This window comes from Gallinula chloropus (genome assembly GCF_964237585.1).
Source record: "Gallinula chloropus genome assembly, chromosome: Z".
Classification (NCBI taxonomy): domain Eukaryota; kingdom Metazoa; phylum Chordata; class Aves; order Gruiformes; family Rallidae; genus Gallinula; species Gallinula chloropus.
This window is the reverse complement of record NC_140089.1, coordinates 13,383,077-13,403,245: the sequence shown is the minus strand read 5'-3', so window position 1 is coordinate 13,403,245 and position 20,169 is coordinate 13,383,077. Positions and strand designations below refer to the sequence as shown.

The following is a 20,169-nucleotide window of genomic DNA, read 5'->3' as shown; positions in this document are numbered from 1 at the left end:
CTGTAAGGGTATAATTGCCCAGAAACTTCTCTGTTCAGGGGCTGTTTGCAGAGGCACCCAACTGAAGCTGTTACAATCACTGTGCCGCTCAAATAAATTATCTCATGGAACTTAAGAGCCTGAAACTCCACTGAGGGAAACCTATGGCACAGAAATATCCCAGGTTAAGCATCACTTCCAGATCCTCTCACCTCCAAACATCCAACTGCCAACAGCAGGTGAGTTCACTTGGGACCTTCGAAGTGAGAGGTGCTGAAGGGCGAGTGTTGTTCCCCTGAGCAGACGTGGTGAAAATAATTGCTGCAGCTGTTTGTGGTCTGCTGATTGATCAACATAAAGTGCACACAGTCAAAGAGGGTGAGAGCATCTCAGAGAAGTGATGGGAATACACCTGGCATAGGAAAGAGGATGCCCTTAGCTAAGGTATTACAGAATTTGTACAGGATTTATGGTAGAGCAAGTTTGTCATAAATCACACGATCGCATCCTGTAAGGAAGACAGGCCAGTACTTAAAGGAGCAGGATCTGTGAAGGATCCTTCAACTGAAAGAAAGAAGTGACTACTCTGTAAAATCTTAGAAAATGAAAATCCCAGCAGAAGCATTATGGGCATGCATTGGGCAACCAGGCACATGACCACCAGCAAAGAGGGTGGTCGTAAATGAGTATGAAAACCTTGAGGGAAAACTTTAGCTGTGATGGTGACAAACTTAACTGAGGTGCCTACAGAGCTGGTCTCTGCACCATCCTACACTCCCCCCTCTGTATCACTTACTGGTTCTGCTGGGCTTTACCTAGTAGTTTCTAATGTTATTCACAATCCTCTTGCAATGCAGCCAGCAGCAGCAGGGAGAAATAGGAGGGGAGCCAGTGGTGGATGGGGGTGTGTGTGCATGTGTACATGTGGAATTAACCCTATAGGCAAGGGAAAATTGGACTGCCTGGCCTCAAGTGGATTATTATAGTCCCAATTAGGATCAAACAGATAGATAATCGCCAGACAGTGGTTAGAAATCTGGTAAGTGTGATTTGAGTTTATAAGGCTATAAGACTAAATTGAACTCAAGTGCAGAAATGTTGTCAGGGGCCAGAGGAACACCCCAGCAGCTCAGTGGGGAATACTGGAACAGCCTTTGTTGCTATACTGCAGAATGACTCCAGAATTTTAGTGATGAGTTGGCAGTAACTGTGTTTGTGAACCAAGCTGCCTCTGACATCTCTAACTATTTTAAGGATCACATGCCAGGCTGGCAAGGAGATTTGCAGAAAATGTTAAGTGTGGTGATGTTTGTATGTGATGGTCAAGAAGAAATGCAGAAAGCAGAGTGAATGAAAGGGATAAAGAAGGTTTGTTTGCAGCTGCATTGGAAAAAACTTACAAGAGGCGGGGCAGAGGAAGAGGAAAACAAGGTATGAGATTTGGCCCCAGACTAATACAGAAAGGGAAACACAGAAAAACAGAGGAAGAGAATTTTATTACAGTAGAGATTTGGGACGTATATCATGAGAATACCTTCTTCATCCATGAAAACTCTGCAGAGGAGGAAATTAACAACATGAAAGGTCTACCCTGAAATTGTACAATGACTCAAGGAAGGAGACTTGGTGAATTATAAAGGATTAAGGGAGCTGGAGATGTTCAGTACATGGGAAACTCATTCAGACCAGGAGGAATACATGCACTAGAAAAGTAGCAGATCATGAAGTTGAATTTCTGGTGAAATACAAGAGCTACTTTGTCTCTTTTAAATTTTACTCCAAAAGGATCAATGTCAATGGACAAAATTTTAATATATGGAATCATAGACCAAGAAGAGATGGACTGTGTAGAGCCTTATATGTTAGAACAGGAAATAAAAGCATATGGGGAAGATTCATGTTAGCAGAGGATTCCCCAGCATACTTGTTAGGAAGAGATCTCTTGTGGGCTTTACATACAGAATTACACGTGTCACCTAAGGGGGGTGGGGAAGGTTTAATAATCATAGGGATCAGTGTGATCACTAAGAAGTTTTGAATAATGAGCTGAAAATACAGGAAGTATCGAAGTCCATACCAACAGAGCTGTGGAGTAAAACCAGCATGGGTGTGAAACTGCTTGTTTCAGCTCAACCAATAAAAATTAAATTAAAGGGAAGAGCCCTGTTGGCCAAGCAACAGTATCCCATTCTCCAAGAAGCAGAAAAGAAAATTAAAAAAGCAAACAGAGTGAAATTCAGGTCAAGATTTTTTTAAAATATATGTGTCACCTTTTAATACTCCTTTCCTACCTGTAAAAAGAACTGACTAGATGAGGATGGAGATGCAGGACATCCCTTTGTACAAAATCTGTGGGCAATTCACCAGCATGTAGTGGCTCCTCACCCTGTGATGTCTGATCTCTACACTATACTTTTGCAAATACCACATTGGAGAAAATATTTTACTGTGTTAGATCTAACTGCCACCTTTTTTAGCATCCTGTTAGACAACAACAGGCAATTTTTGTTTGCGTTAACGTGGGAAGGACAACTAACCTGCATACATCTCCCCATAAGGGTCTGCACAGCCTCCTACATTTTTTTTCCATGAAGACTGGGAAATTGAGAGATACATATTTACCAAGAGAATCATCTGTTGCACAATATGTCAACTATTTGTTACTTGCCAGCAAGACATTCTAAGATTGTTGAAAAGGTACTATTTGTCTATGTACAACTTTAGCAAAAACAAAACCCCAAAAACCAATCACCCAGAAGAAAACAAACAAAAAAAGGTCATTGTGCATCTCTTCTTAAGCTTCAGCTGTGTCTCAAGAAATAAATTATTCAGCATTCATATTAAAAGAAGGACAAAGATTAGTAGACCCAGATCGGGTCCAGACTATTGTACCAATACCTCAATAGGTAACTAAGAAACAACTGCAAGGATCTGAGGCACAGTAGGATACCCCTACTGGGTAGGGTCCTAGCAGTGGACAAAGCCTATCAAGGCAGAGGAAGTGGAGCCTGAAATTTGAGGTCTAGAGGGGGGGGAGGGGGGGCATTTCCAAGCTGTATCAGAAGCCTTAGTTTCTGCTACTCCCAAGGTCTTTGCTCTATTTGTGCATGAGAACACATATGAGTTGTTGTTACATGCTGTACATGAATAACCAGGGGACTCCTCACTTAAAAGCTAGGTCTGCATCACCACACTGTGACTTATTACTCAACTGGATTTTGTAGTGGCAAGAGATAATTCTTGTGTGGAAGTGGCAGCAGCAACAGTGACTACTATAAAAGAGTGGACCATTAGATTTACAGGCTGTAGAGCTGGGCAGTAAGAAACCAGATGAGGTTCAACAAAAGCAAGTGTCGAGTCTTGCACCTGGGAAGGAATAACCGCTTGTATCAGTACAGGCTGGGGGATGACTTGCTGGAGAGGAGCTCAGTGGAGAAGGACCTGGGGGTCTTGGTGGGTGACAGGTTGGCCATGAACCAGCAGTGTGCCCCAGGAGCCAAGAGGGCCAATGGGATCCTGGGTAGCATCAAGAGGAGTGTGGCCAGCAGGTCACAGCAGGTGATCCTCCCCCTCTATTCTCCCCTGGTCAGGCCCCACCTGGAGTATTGTGTCCAGTTCTGGGCTCCCTGGTAGAAAAAAGCCAGGGATGTCCTGGAGAGAGTCCAGAGAAAGGCCACAAAGATGATTAAGGGTCTGGAGCATCTCCCCTACGAGGAAAGGCTGAATGAACTGGGGCTGTTCAGCCTTGAGAAGACTGAGGGGATCTTATTAATGTTTATAAATATCCAAAGTGTGGGACACAGAGGAAAATGTCCAGCCCCTTTTCAGTGGTCTGTGGAGACAGGACAAGGGGCAATGGCTGCAAGTTGGAGCACAGGAAGTTCTGCACCAACACGCAGCAGAACTTTTTCACAGTGAGGGTGACAGAGCCCTGGGACAGGCTGCCCAAGGGGGTTGTAGAGTTTCCTTCTCTGGAGATATTCCAGACCTGCCTGGATGCTGACCTGTGCCACCTGTCCTAGAGAGCTGCTTTGGCAGGGGTTTGGAGCCCATGAACTCTGGAGGTCCCTTCCAACCCCTACAATTCTGTGATTAGTTCTGAGCCACTCTGTAACTCCGTATGTCCTGCCTAAAGTAGAAGGGATTTTTAAACAAAAGACTACGGAAGCATTGTCCCCACAAAAAGCACTTGTGAATTAATGATCTTGAATGTGGGTAGTGTTTTTCAAATATGAAATGTTTTGAATCCCATTCCCTTCAATTGTGAGCCACATCACAATTGTGCTAAGGCAGTGTTTTACTCCAGCTGCAAGATCAGCCTCGAGAGAACTCAGGTCTATCCCTTTTCACTGATGGGTCTCTCCACTGTGTGAATGGAAAACGACACACAGGCTACACAGTGGTGAGGAACTATGAGTTATTTGAAGCAGAACCTCTACAACCCTTGTTAAGCGCCGAAAGGCCTGAATTAAATGCATTATCAAGAGTGGCCTGATGGGGACATAATCACAGAATCACTTTCATAGTAAAAGACTCTTAAGATCATTAAGTCCAACCATTAACCTAGCACAGCCAAGTCCACTGCTAAACTATGTTGCTAAGCAAAACATCTACACAGGTTTTAAACTGTTTTTACACCTTGACATAAACAGGTGACAGATCTCCTCCGAAATACAACACTGTCAGAGACTTTCAGAGCTCATGAACTTCAGTGTGAAATGCACTATACATGTCTGGCTTCAAAGTGGCATCTTAGCAGACAGTGGCTTCCATGCCCTGCTTCCAACTAGAGTTAATTTTCTTCCTAGCAGCCAGTGGAAGGCCGTGTTTGGGACCTGGGATGAGAGCTGTGCTGGCAACACACTGATGGTTTTAGCTGTCACCAAGCAGTTATGGACTTTTCAGCTTCCGATATTGTCCTTCTAATGAGAAGGGGTGGGGGAGGGGGGCACACACAAAAAACTGGGACACAGCCAGGACAGGTGACCAAAACTAATCACAGGTAAATTCAGCTTCTCATATTGTCCTGCTAATGAGAAGGTGCGGGGAGGGCACCCAAAAAGCTGGGACACAGCCAGGACAGGTTACCAAAACTAATCACAGGTTAAATCACTACAAATGTATATGATTTTGATCAACAGCTTTCACTCAGACTCACAGATGAGAAAAGTGGAGAGACTCAATTTCCCCTAGAAATTTCAACTTGTGAGTAACTGAGAAGGCCACTGGATGCCACTGCTGCTCCACTGGTCTCCAGGTGACCCTCACAATCTCCTTCCCACACTATGGGAAGGGTCCCAGAAAGTACATACAAGCACATGGCAACCAAGGCAGAATGGTGGAAAAAGATCCTGGAGGGGTCGAATACTGGAAGGGAAATCTCAAAGAGGGTAGAGAAGCAAGCAGCACCTGGCTGTTAGCAGACAGGAAAGACAGGTGCTGACAAACAGAGCACAAATGGGAGAACGCAGAAGCAAGGCACAGTGATTCAACAGTGCCAGTGAGTGCTGGAGGGGGAGAAATCATGCTGAGAAAGCAAAATAAATTCCTTCTAAGAAGGAAGATGAGTGAAGTTCTCAGTCTTCTTTACTCCACTTTTAAAAGCCTTGAGTTTCAAACAAAAAGACAAAAGCTTGTGTGGGGGGGAATATCTTCATAGTAATTACAGCCAGAGCATCAATGTGTGTGCTGCCATGCTATTCTGCCTTAACCCTGTATTGTGAGGATGAACTTTAATCATTTGTCTATCAGCCTCTGTGAGTTCAGGTCCCAGTACTCAGTGTTATTTGCCAATTCAGAAATAGAATTTAACACACAGTTCTATGACTGAACTGTCATTAAAACCTTACTTCTTTTACCTATACAATCCACTAGTCTTCATTTGGAACAGCACTTGACTACCACTGATCTCAAGACACATCTTATCAGTGAAGTATCTTTTAACTTGCATGAAAAAAAAGTTATCTATAGAACCAGTTCAAATATGACATTTCATCTTCTGGAAGTAGCTAGAGGAGCAACCACATATGCAAATTCACTTACAGAGCATTTCCCACCAATACCCACACATACATGCAATTTAGGGGAAAGAAAAAAAATTGCAAACTAGCTTTTTTTGTATGTTTTGCCTGTTCAATTCTGTGAAAACTGTGACTGATGCTGCAAATGCCATCTGCTACTAACATGCACCACACATATGTTCAGACAGAGAAATTAAATGAGAGCAAACAACATTTCAAAGAGAACTTCTGCTCAGACTATCTCAAGGCACCTGTTACACAGCATATAGCCAAACTCCTCTTACACAGTATCTTTCATTTGTACATATTGTATTTATTTTACTAAAATTTATCTTTAGTATTTATACCTTTTATGGTAGCACAAGTCCTTTTAACATTTCGAGTAATATACTTGTTTCCAGTTTAACTAATACTGCAAAATTTCAGTGGGTTTTCAGCTTCACACAGAGGAACTCCATAAAGAAACTGCAAAGCTGTAGGCAGGAACAGAGATAGCTAATGATTTACTACTTCCTTTGGTCTAAAATGTTACCAAAACACAATCAGGAGTAATTAATGTATTGAACCAGACTGACGAAAAGGTAAGAGATGCAATTGTGAGCACACTCACAAAGAAAAGGTGTATCAATCAAGAGGCCAAAGCAGATAAGACTAGGTGGGCTGGGATTAGAAAATTCTGTGATATACTCCCCAGCTGAAAGAGGTTCCTGAGACTGGAATTCACCATCACAAACTGGGTAATTATTAGTTCAGTTTCAAACAAACAAACAGACAAAAGCATCAACAGCCCTGCAAAAAGCTATACGTATTTTTGTTTAATTATTACAGGATTACATCATTTTGGTCAAAGAAGTAGCACCTCCCATAACACAGACTGTACCTGTATTATTAAAGAAATTACCAGATTACCAGCTGCCTGGATTTAACGTATCAAGTTAGGCCTTTACAAGAACTCAGGCCAATCCAATCCTTTTCACTGATAACTAGAATTATCCTAATTGTTTGATGGGGTTCTTCTTCCTACAGAACCATGGGGTTTGAATCAATGCCCACAGATGTGAGTGACACCTTTTCTAGTAAATTATTTACATGTGGCTGGCAATACAAATTAGGAGAGTGACAGTTAACCTGTTTGTTGTTGTGTGGAAATTACTGGCACTGCCACCACAGAATCATCTCTTACTGTACAAGTGAAGATGCAAAACATGACATGTCAGGGAATTCTAGCTAGAGTGGAAATTACTCCCTGGGAAGAGGGATAAAGCATAGAAGAAGGAAGGGGAAGTGAAAGCAAAAGGAAAACAGCTCTCTATTGAAAAGAGAGTAACTAGACCCTCAAAGGTGTCCAGTAATTATCTTTGCTGTAGGTCTATAGTTGTATTATATGTGAAGGATGATCCCACTCTGTTTATTCCACACTGGATTCAGATTTTGCTTTGAATTCCTTTTTTTTTCTAGTAAACTGGTAACTGTTGGCATGAATTATTTACATGTTTGGTTTTGGATGTTTTTTTATTATTATGAAAGTACTGTGTTCCCTCTTCTGCAATGTTTTCAAGTGCACAGTGTGGACAATCTACTATGCTATGCCTTCTCTCATAGAATTGCTCCTTTCTAAACCTTCAAATCTCTGAAGGGTATTTTAGCAAGTATCCTCCACCCTGTTTATCCATTAGCATTTTCAGTGCTGGCATACAACACCCATTTTCTGGGAAATGGCTCAAAACCAACACCTTACTCTTTTGATGCTTTGACAATATGCCTCACCATCACAAGACCTCAGTTCCACATTATTATTAGCTTAACAAAATCTCTAGAGGTCAAGAGATGCAATTAAACTCTACTTGTGGATATGGAGTCACAACACAGAAAGACTAAGCATTTCAAACAGAAAATTAACCTTTAGTGGAAGATGGACAGTCCACACTGAATTTAGTAAGAGGTAAAATAACAGGAGCACTCACAGAAAAAGTTATGACACAGAAGCTCCAAGGATCACACAGAATGTGCATTGGTGTGAAGAATTTTTTTTTTCCCTTTCTGAGTGCCAGGTTCCCTGGGTGTTGGGACCGGATCATCTTTTCCTCTACACACCATGCATGTGAAGCTTACAATCTGCTCATACCCCTTCTTGCCTGACCCTATTCAGCAATAAGGGGCACAGAGGTCAATTTTCTTTCTGACTACAGCAGCTATTTGCCACTGCCTGAATTTTGGAATGCTTTACCTATAATATGTATTACCTGTTGATGTAGGTCAGGGTCACTCCCTGCTGTAGCCTGTTTACATATGCATGGACTCTTCCCACCCATGTGCAGCAGTTGCTCCCTCTGCACAGGCAATATTTTAGTATTACTCCAAAAACGCTCTAATGAATGCATTTCTACTACCACAGTGAATAGCAGTACTGGCAACATTTAAATACTGAGAAATTATTTAATGAAGACTTGTGTTTTCGTTTCCTTTGATAAAAATAATGAAATTGGACAAACTGTCTTTCTTGAGACACCTTATTGTTGCTACCCAAACCAACAGAATGCTAGCAATCTCCAAAGTAAACAGACACAGAGAAGCATTTTCTAGGATCAGAATAGTGAGCAGCAGCCAACCTAGTCTATGTGCTTACAGCTATGACCAGAGCCAAACGTTACAGAATCACCAGAGACAGTGAAAACGCTCACCAGGACAAGGGCTTCTCTAGGACTTGGGACTGGGAAGATGGACAGTAGAAGGAACTCTGCAAACAGGATGAAGAGAGCTGCAGTAGGTAAAGGGACTATTTCCCTCCAAAATATCCCTAGCATGTGGTTTTAAGAGCAAAGCAACCCTGTGAGCACACTGTTCAACATAATTCACCTTAACTTTTCCCAGGTGCCCGAGAAATAAGATAAGCTTTGTCTCTCTGTGTTTATGTGTACATGCATGAACACTTACAATCTTAGAAGTGGAAAAGAGTTTAGTTCAGCATCTGTGTTAGCCCTCCTTGACCTTTCACTTAAACATTTATATCCAAGTTCGGTGAAAGACAAAACCAACTCTTGTAAACATTTCTATTTCAGATGCTCTCCCTGCCTTTCCCAAAGTGATGCTCTTCATGGACTTTGCAATGGCTTATGATATACACTGCACACGGTGCCACTGGCAAGTATCTCAGGTAGCCATGGCACATCACTCTGTCTCTGTCCTTCTCACAGCCATAATAGATAAATAAAAAACAAAGAACCTTCTCCACAGAATCCACTCAAAAAGAAAAATGAGTGGGAATGCTTCACTTTATACTTTTCCATTTTATAAAAAATGCAACTCTATATTGTCCTGTGTTAACTTCTCTCCTATTTTGACCCCACACTCAGAACAACCTCTCTCAGTTAGATTTTTAAAAAAAAATTAGGTTGACAATTTCTTCTGTAAAATTCACAATGGGAAAAAACAAGCTGCTTCTTGTTTTAGGCTATCCTGTATTCCACAACTGCATGCTATAGTGCTTTACAGTCAAAGCCCTTCCTCAAAACAAACTGAAACATTATTCCCACAGTAGGACCTTATTTTAACCCCAAAAAACACTTCCCAGATTTCCATGAAATCCCACCAGAGCTCAACACAACATGTGCCTGTACTAACAGCACACTATTTCTGCAATGAAAATAAATGAAACCATGCATTCCTACTCTGGAGGGGAAAAATAAGTTATTCTAGAACAAGCTGTACAGGATGTCCAGAGTCACACACTATGCATACTGGACAGCAGGCATTTAATTGCTAGCATGTTCTCTGCACTTTAATCTCTTCAATTCATGTACACAAATCAAGGGTTGGGAAAGGAAGACTGTAATCCAGCTGACTATCACCAGATTTCCTTGCTGACTGCTTAATCCATTAATTTTATTAAGCATTTAAAAATATTTAAATCAGCTACTACTAAATGTACTTATACACACATATTTACCATACACCCAACAGCCAATGCAAATAAAGGGCATTCCTTAGCAACTGCTGACTAAGAAATAACTGATTATTTGTCAAAGGGAATATGCTCAGAGGAATTTCTTAACCTCTTGACATTTTGAAAAGACAAAAGGCTTTCTGACTTCTACTGTAAGTTATTCTGGAATGGGACACTACTTTCTCTCATTTTAATGGGAATTACTGATTAATTACACACACCGTTAAGATCATACACAGCTTACAGGCATCAGTACTGAAACAGAAATTTCTTTTAATTTGAAAGTCATCTAGTACCTCTAGTAAGTGTGAAAAATGTAGAAGCTGAAGACCTTTGTACTAATTTTGCATTCATGAATTATTTTTTTTCAAAAGGAGTAGTTAAGCTGTTTTTAAAATTTTTTTTCCACTCTCCTTGAGCATAACTTGGACTGTTTTGGCCCTCTTATCCACCAGCAAGAGCTCACAGTCTACACTTTTGCCTCTGACAAAGTTCTTGCTGAAATCCATGGCAGTTCTATGAGTGCAGTCAGCAGGTTCAGGCCCTTCAAAGCCTTGGAGTGCTCAAGGCAGGACTCTCAGCATTGCAAAGACTGACACACCTGATTAACTTAGCCCCTTCACACAACAATGGCTTCAAAACTGATTCAGAAAGTACAGCTATGCAAACTCCCTAAATGAAATATGTATTATGACTTCTAAAACTGCAGTTTCATTTTTATTAGGGCACTATAGAAAGTAAGAGAACTGCTTTTCTGCATGCTCATTTTATTTGATGTTATGTGTTCTATATTTGCAGTGAATGCTCAAGACATCAAGTGAGGCAAGAGAGGCATCAAGTTGCACCTCTCTGGATAAAGGCTTGGTCTGTGAAGTGGTAGCAGTCACAACACACACTTTCAATCCTTCTGAAAAACAGGTGGATGTTACAAAGCTACTGGAACATTACCATCTGCAACAGACAGCCACTGCTGTCTTGTGACACCTCTAAGGACACAGAAGAATATTAAGGAGCACAACAGCCCTTGTCCAAAACATCTGCTATTTTTTTGCTATTGTTAAAGTGTCAGTACATCCTGTCTCCAAGCCCCATGTACCAACACCTTCATAATAAATCTCCCTTCTCAGGACTCATTCTTTTACAAGAAAATCCTTCTGTACCAACATTCAGACAACTAAATCTAAGCTGAAAAGGCAACCATGAACAGATTTTACTTACAGGAAAAAAAAAAAAAACCAAAAACCAACAAGCTAAAATAGGGAGTTTTGAATTCCATTGTCCCTACTTTCATCACAGTGTACTTCATAGTATTAGAATCAATCAAATAATCACAGAATACATTAGGTTGGGAGGGACCTTAAAGGCTATCTAGTGCAACCCCCCCTATAGTAAGCAGGGACACCTTAAACTAGATGATGTTGCTCAGGGCTTCATCAAGCCTGACCTTTAATGTCTTCAGGGATGGGGCCTCCATCACCTCTCTGGGCAACCTGTGCCAGTGCCTCACCACCCTCAGAGTGAAGAACTTCAGATGTAAACCTGCCCTGCTCAAGTTTAAAATTATTGCCCCTCATCCTATTGGTACAGGCCCTTTTAAAAACAGCCCCTATCCAGCTTCCCTGTAGGCCCCTTCAGGCACTGCAAGGCCACTATAAGGCCTCCCCTGAAGTCTTCTCCTCTCCAGGCTGAACAAGCCCAACTCTCTCAGCCTGTCTTCACAGCAGAGGTCCTACAGCCTGGTAGCCTCCTATGGACCCACGCCAAGAGACCCACATCTTTCTTGTATTGAGGGCTCCAGAACAGGACACAGTACTCCAGGTGGGGTCTACACAAAGCATTGCTAACCACCTTCTCTGCTTATTTGCTGTCATTTCCCTGGCTTTTAAAACTGAAGGTTCTCAGCAACTCCAGTTGCATCAGTCCCTTTCTGTTTGAAATAACAAACAGGACAGCTACAGAAAGATCTGTGGCAGCCACCAGAAGTTGTTGCATGGTTAACATTCTCTCCCTTGACCTTTCCATTCAAAAGTACACCACATTCCCTACATCATAAATTAGAAAGGGATTTCTTGTCTTCATCTTTCCTTCTATTCCAACATTCAGAATAGTAATAAGAAACTATTTAAATAGCACACCCCATGGCAATTTTTAACAGGAATATTTACCTTTACATATGTATGTGATATTCTCCCAAGAGTGATCTGTTGTGCATTCTGAAAAATTCTTGTCTCCGTTAAAATAATATCCTCCTCTACACTGATAATACACTCTGCTTCCTAAAGTGGTGGAGCTGTCCCAGATCATTTCTGTGTGTGGAATCAGCAAAGGTCTGCCACAGTCTATTTCTGCAAAAGAGAAAAATCAGGATAACAAAATCCAAAAAAGAAAACAGGCAAGGCACATCAAAGCATTTGAAGAAGAGAAATGAACTGCCCCAGCAAGAAACACTTCATTTTTTTTCACTTCCCAGTGATTTCTAGAATTTAGGCAGCACTTCAGAACCCAGAATTTTGGGACTGGGTATTTTCTATCAGGGTAAGGCATTTAATCTTCAAGATGAGTCATAAAAAAGCACAGTGTCCTGTTTAGAAATGGAGAATAAGGATCTAAGCAATTTTTTAATAAATGGATCTATCTGCCCACAACACTCTTCTCAGCCCCCTTGCTGTTTATTCCTTTACCCATCATTAGTAACAACAGTGACACATGGTCCAAGGAGCGATGTGGAAATACAGCATCAAGTAGGTTATGTTCCTTTGCCAGTGAATTTAATTCAAGCTTTGGTAAAATACCAGAAGCTGCCACAGACAAGCAGAAATAACACTGGATTTTTCAGACCGCTTTAGAGATAATTAGAAAGCTGGGATAACACACTTATAAATGAATTAATTTCCTCAGTTGTTTTCAGGGGCTTCATATTAAAATTAGGTAGCAAAAAGGAATAAAGTATGGAAGATCAAATCCATGGAAGATTATTTAGGGTTAAAATTCCCTTTCAAACCCACAATACATGTACCCCAACAGAAGACCTTGTCTCACTTCGCTTGTAAGTGAACAATGCAAGAATTAAAATCTTACCTTCATGAAAGTTTTTATGCAGAAAACAAGTGCTTTAAAAACTTATCAATAAACAGTCTCAAATGATTCTGAAATTCTATTCAAAAATGGTAAACAAAGAACTAAAACACAAATTTTATAGAATCTCGACTTATACAGCCTCTAAACAGATGGGCAATCCATCCACCATCATGACCACCTTCCTTTTCTTAACTCAATGTGTATGTATTCTAAATCATCAGAACAACCTGGAAACTCTCCAAATGTGGGAATTTTAAGGGGACACTAACAGGTAACAGTGGTTCAATTTCTGAGTAGTGGCTTCAACTACATACAGAGTAGATACTGATTGAGCTAGAAAAATGGCAGCAATTTAGGCTGAAATTTCATCTCATGCTAGTTCCAATGCCTGACATGCACCAGGGTTTTTTTCCTTAGAATGTTAACTTCTAGCAATTTATTGCAACGTCATTAGCAACACAGACTAAAACAAAACCAAAAAAAAGCACAAAAAGCCAACCCTGTTTAATAAATGGCTTTTGTTTTGTGACTGAACTTCATATTCCAGAAGACTACCAACTGAATGCCCAAAGAGAATGCCTAACTGATGACTGCTATTTATTATCGTGGCTAAATCAGTATCTATATTAATTATATCTCAAGACAGATTTCATTTACCTTTGCACACCAAATCAGTACCATCCCACTGTCCTTGGGCATTGCAGACTGCAGTCTGATTGCCACTTGCAATAAAGTAACCATGAGCACAGTTGTAAGTAACTTTGCTTCTGTATGCCGTCCCACTTAGAGACGCTGGGTGCGCGTTTGAAATAGAAGGTGGATCCCCACAATCCACACCTAGGGAAAGAAAGGAAAAAAAAAAAAGATAAATGTGCTAGTCAAGCACCAGAAGTAATAATGGGTGGACTCCCATGAGTATTGCTTTCTTGATTATCAACTAACCCTGTTCAGTGTAATCTTTACATGTCCCCCATGACCTCTGCAACAACCCCTCTGTGCTTGGCAGTGCTATAGCTGTTCCAGAGCTGCTTCCAAATAAAATTACTTCCCTGCATTTCTTTCACAATGGCACAATACATCTGAGACTCCTTCCTCAACCTAGCTGTCAGTATACAGAAAATGTCCTGCTTTTTTTTTTCCTTCTGAATTGTTGAGATTCCACTGCTTTTACAAACCTGATTACAGGTAACAAGCTGGTTCTATGTCATTTGAAACTGCCTTTAGGAAGCAAAAAGTGCACAAGAACCAGAGAAACATCAAAGCATAGAAAAGGTTACAACACATAATATAAAAGCTTACTGTTAAAGCAAGAGTCTACATGGTATTAAAAATGTAATGTAACAGTTGCTCTGCTCACTAATGGAAGCATCCATCTTAACAGGTGCAAGATGGAGCGTAGAAGTTCTCCTTCTCTGGAGACATTCAAACCCCACCTGGATGTGTTCCTGTGTGAGGAACTAGATGATCTTTCAAGGTCCCTTCCAACTCCTAATGTTCTGTGATTCTGTGTCATCTAAAAGGCTTTCATGTTAGCATGACACAAAATTCATATTCAACAATTTAACTACACCTCTTCACATGCATCACATTTTCTCATTAAACTATCTGACTTTTCATCTAAAAACAGCTACTTTATTAATATTCAAAGGATTATATACTCTTCAAAATCACATTATATCTTATATTTAAATTAAAAAGGGGGCTCAGCTCCTGATGCTAGGTCACACATTTTATCAAATTTCATCTACCTTTAGTAGCCAGTTTCATCACAACTACTTAAAATAAACTACATTATCATAGACATGAAGAGAAAAGACAAGCTTATTTATTTTCCTAAAAAAAGAAGGCATTGCACTCGCCAGGGCAAATTCTTAAATTAGCAGTAAAGACTTATCAGTGAAACTCTCCAAGTATAAAGAATTATTTAAAACCATTTCTACTAATAGTAATAACAAACAAACAAAAAAATCCCATGAAACACCCAAACAGGCTTGCTGATTTTACAAAAAGAGAAGTCCTAACAGAAAGCCAGGAAAAGAGCTTGCAGTACAGAACAAAAATGTTTGCCATTTCAGACCCATGGGTCTTTTTGCATTTGATGGGGTTTATTTCAGTTAACCATGTGCTCAGAAACTCTGACCTACGGTTGGATTGTAGAACTTAGAAGAACATGTGTACAAGCAATCACTGAGAAATAAAAACCCAAATGTAACAACAACTCACAAGTACTTTGTTCCACAGCTTTCTTTAGGGACCTTTTCAGACTATGGACATTTCCTTTTTGTTTTCAAAAATCATTGTCCTTTTTTTATTTTTTGAGGAAAATGTAATTTCAATTGTTTTATTTTTGATGCCAGTAACTTAATATTAAATTGTTCTTTCTTATGTATTCTCTAGTGACATTTAATAATTCGCTTTTCCCAGCCACACTGATTTAACTGCCTTTTTCTAATTTATTAACTTCCCATAGATGCGCATTTCTATTCATCCTCAAAGAAAGAACCAAAAACAAGAAGAAAACAGGCAACAAGTAGAAATCAAAATATAAAACCCGTGTTGAAACAAGGAACCCAGCTTACTAGGTGATAACTTTAAGACAACAGTTCTTCCCTATTTATTCTCCTTGCAGTTTCTGTTAGCTAGCACTAACACACAAACTTCTTAAGCACTCACAGGAACACAGAACCCTGTCCATGTAGCAGTAATATTTCAATAGAACAGGCAATTAGAACACCATAGGAAGTGGAAGTTTTAAAGATGCTCACAGGCAACTTAACCCTTCAGAGTTGTGAGAGCATTTGCTCATGCCCAAATGCTCTTCAAATCATGAAGGCTATCCATAAACAAAGGGTGGTATGATGCTTTTCTTTTGCATCTGCTGTCAAACTTTGGAAAAATAATTTTTTCTGACAACTTGTTCTTTTCGTGAGAGGTCAGTGATGCTCTAGCAAGGAGGTTGGACTATATGTCCTCCAGAGGTCCCTTCCAATCCCTGAAAATCCATCTGTGATGCTTTCCAACTCAGTGGCCTTTCCCACGAAATGCTACAGAAATTTAGTTGTTTTCTGGGCCTTGGTTCACAGGCACCAAGACACATGGCAGCGTCTGCAAAAATGCACGGCCCAGCATCAAAAATCTCACTACACTAACATGAAGAGATGGCACAACTTTATAACCTTTTTCTTCTTCTTTTGCAAACAGCCATATATTGAAAAATTCTTTTTTGTATTCAAGGAAACATCATATTTCTTTCACAGACACACTTCCCCATGCAGAAACGAAGAATTTAAGACAGACTTAAGACTCCCTTTACCTTTACAGGTTAAAGAGGCGGGTTCCCAAGTTTGGTTTGCAGTGCAGTATGAGACCTTTCCCTCGTCGCTGTAAAACCCTTCGTTACACTCATAGAGAACCGCGCTTCCTGGTAGCAAGCTGTAGTTACCCACAATGTAGCCATGCTTCATTTCAGGAGGAGAACCACATGCAATTTCTGCAAAAAGACTGGGTTACAATCACTCACTGTACAAAAATCACAACACATGACCACTTTAAGATGAGCTGAATGAGATGAACACCTCACAAAATACACCCAGTCTGGATGGGTGAACCTGAGGGATGGCTGAATGGGTGGAATACACAAGTTGAAGAGTTGTACTGGCCACAGCTGGAGGAATGGAGTGATGCAGGTGTTGAGCTACATCTTTAACACACAGCTGGCGCCATTCACAATACCAAGGAGGAAACACTGCAATGTGATGGTGGTCTGTGGGTGCCAGTCTCATTTCAGCAACGGCTGAACAGTCATTCAGGCCCCAACAGCCAGCGCCATTTCCCTGTGCATGGGAAATGCAAAGCACTGCAGATAAGCTGAAATGAAATGGTTTCCATCTCACCAATCCAAGCTGTATACAAGCCTACATTCCTTCAACACAGTTGCCTGGAAAGGCTCCCTTGTCCAACCGTGCAAATGACACAGTTAGTACAGACACACTACTTTTACCTCAGCAGGTGAAGGGGGAACTCAGAGAGATAATGTTATCAGCAGTTCTGGCAAAATGAGGCAGAGAACTCCAGTTGGGAGCACTCAAAAAGCTACAGGCAGTGAGCTTTACAGACTTGCAGTAATTCAGAAGTGACAGTTGGATACAATCAAGGCAGCTCCTTCCACCTAGGATGCCTGGGTTCATTACATACTCTGACAGCTACTGCTAGCAGTCTGCATCTGTGAAAACCTGCATTACAGAGGAATGGTTCCAAATACTTTTTTTTAATGGCAAGATAAATAGAACAATTTATTTTGCAGGTGGCACAGTATGGAATAAACAGCTAAATTATTATTTTATTAGGCTTATTTCATTCATCTGACCTCTCTTACCAGCTACTTACCCTCTGTTCTCTTCCCTTCCCCTTCACACAGTGATATTATATAAACTTAAGTGGATTGTACTATATTTCCTTCCTGTTCAGAAACTAACTACATCACCCTCATGGCATTACTCAGTTTCTCTGCCCCTGAACACCTGAACCACTGCTGAAAGCCTGTCAAAATCTTATCCAGTTTCAACTATACCATCCAGACAGCCAGCACTGGAACAAACTGAACCCAAAAAGATAAAAAAAAAAAATATCATACAGCAGGTGAAGTCCACAAAAAGGCCTTCTGCCCTGAAGACTTGAAAGCACAGGTCAGAGCAGGTTCTACTGTATCATGTAAGATCTGGTTTTATCTGCTAGCAAAAACAGCCCCCAAGACTCTCACCTTTGCATGAAACCATGTTCCCATCCGGATGAAAAGAATGCTCCCCATTCTCCAATTTATAACCATCATTGCAGTAACAGTCGTAACTTCCTTCAGTATTCACACATCTTGCATTGTGACCACACAGCCCAGACTCCTCACATTCATCTATATCTAAAAATTAAGAGCAAAATATATGCACTTGGTAATAGTTTGTGGGTTTTTAAATTAATTAATGCAGGACCCAAACTTAAAACAAATATAGCATACCATGGAGGTTTCTACATAGCTTCTGATGGCTCATCTGGGAAAAAGTACATTATCATTCCCTGATGTTTAGGAAGGAGGAGACTCTCAATGTTGTAGCTAGCTACCTTTAAAAATGTTTTTTAAAGTGTTTAAAGTCCATTTTACCTAGTAGTTTCCAGTGTCATTGCCTGCTACAACAACAGAAAAATCCTGTATCAGCAAATACCATAATCAGCTACAATAATTCCTTACTGTAACAAGGAACTGACAAAACTTTCTACACTGAACACAAATATGACATTCTGGAGGAAGGTAAGTACCATTTTATTTTCTTAAATTGAGCTTTTTGAGATTATTGCTTGAATGTGACTGTGAAACAATGATTTGTACCAAGGCAAAGAATGCAAAATGGAACTAATTCATAGCTGTTGGAACCTAGATGTCATATACGTGTTTGCATCTACAACAGAAAGTGCTCTGATAATAGTTTTAGGATATAAGCTCCACAGTGACAGCAAAACAAGATTTGTGCAGTAGGAAAATAAGTTCTAGATTCCTGGTGGTTAAGATTCTTTGTGATGTCTACCTGTACAGTTCGTGCCATCATTGGGAATAAATGTCTTGTTGTTGTTGGAGGCTCGGTATCCATCAAGGCAAACACAATAAAAACTTCCATGTGTATTATGACACAGTGTATGATTCCCACAGATCTTGCTGGCTCCAATCTGGCATTCATCTTTATCTGTCAGCACATTTAAAAAAAACAGCAGAGAGAGATTAAGAAGAATATCCTCCTCTCCTCACTCATTCTTGTGTAACCAGACTTCCCCTTATTTTTTTTCTTCCCAAATTATTTGTGATACAAACAGTGCTAGTAAGCTGAAGTATTTAGACCAATAAAGTTTGCTGTCCCTGGATGAAAGTGTGAATAAAGCTTCACCACACAGCTTGAGCTGATCTATGAGCTGCTGAAATCAGAGGGCCCTGCTCTCCACTTCTGCACTTTCTTAAGGCATGCACTGCCTGCAGCACTCCTGCTGATTTAACCCAGCTCTCTCAACTGGCAGAGAATTAACATGGCAAAACAGGCAGCTTGTCTTCTCACACAACAATGAGATAACCAAATTCTGGGCAGAGCCCAGCAGGTGCCAGTGCTTGTGATAGAAGGGGAAGAGATCAGAGACAGAGAACCTTCCCATTTCAGCAGTGGTAAGCTATCACATACACACACTCAGACAAAACATTTGACTTCATCCTTTCATTCACGTACTGGTTACTCATGTATGTGACAGTATTAAAAGGACACCATCAACTACAGTAATACTGCTGAACAACACTTTACATGGAGCAGACTTATGAAATCTCTATATGTGCACACTGTTACTAAGAACAAACCTTCAGCTGGTTAAATTAACTTTTAGATACCTGCTAATCTGAGGTAACTTGGAAAATTGTCAAAAAAAGCACTCATTTTAATTGTCAGTCTAGTTTTCAGTTCAACTATGCATATGTTGGTAAGAATAATGAAGTTTTTACTTCACCATATTTTTTTTTGGCTGAAGCTAAGATAAAAATTATTAAATAAAACATTCTAAAACATTTTTAAAGTAAATGTTTCATAAACCCCTACATTTTCTAAAACAAACCTACATTAATAACATTACATAACAACAACTGTACTTGGTTTTTTACTTAGTTGCTTATCCAAAATTATATCAATTACGACAAAGCCATAATGTGTGGGGTTGGCAATTGGCTGATGGTTCGAGCCCAGACAGTGATAATAAATTGGGCTGGTGGCCAGTCACTGCTGGGGTTCGCCAGGGTCCCATTTTAGGCTCAGTTCTTTTCAACATTTTCATAAACAACCTGGACACAGGACTAGAGTAAATTTGCAGATGACACCAAATTGGGAGAAGCTGTTGACTCTGTAAGGGTGGAGAAGCCTTACAGAGAGACCTGGACAGATCGGAGAGCTGGGCAGTCACCATCAGTGTGAAGTTTAACAAGGGCAAGTGCCGGATTCTGCACCTGGGAAGGGGCAACCCTGGCTGCACATCCAGACTGGGGGATCAGATGCTGGAGCCCAGCCATGCTGAGAGGGATCTGGGGGTCTTGGTTGACAGCAAGTTAAACATGAGCCAGCAGTGTGCCCAGGCACC

The 20,169-nt window shown here is 40.5% G+C and overlaps 1 protein-coding gene across 1 annotated transcript in view; it reads right to left on the bottom strand.

The window, feature by feature from the left end:
• Nucleotides 1–20,169, bottom strand: part of SUSD1 (sushi domain containing 1) — a gene marked incomplete at its 3' end in the record, with an annotated part of 49,908 nt that overhangs the window by 25,826 nt on the left and 3,913 nt on the right. Inside the window, exons 3-7 of the mRNA XM_084278326.1 lie at nt 18,594–18,749; nt 17,780–17,932; nt 16,334–16,510; nt 13,678–13,857; nt 12,108–12,287 (exon numbers count right to left, since the gene is read on the bottom strand). Of these exons, the coding sequence (XP_084134452.1) occupies nt 12,108–12,287; nt 13,678–13,857; nt 16,334–16,510; nt 17,780–17,932; nt 18,594–18,749 (846 nt within the window). The remainder of the gene's footprint in view (nt 1–12,107; nt 12,288–13,677; nt 13,858–16,333; nt 16,511–17,779; nt 17,933–18,593; nt 18,750–20,169) is intronic.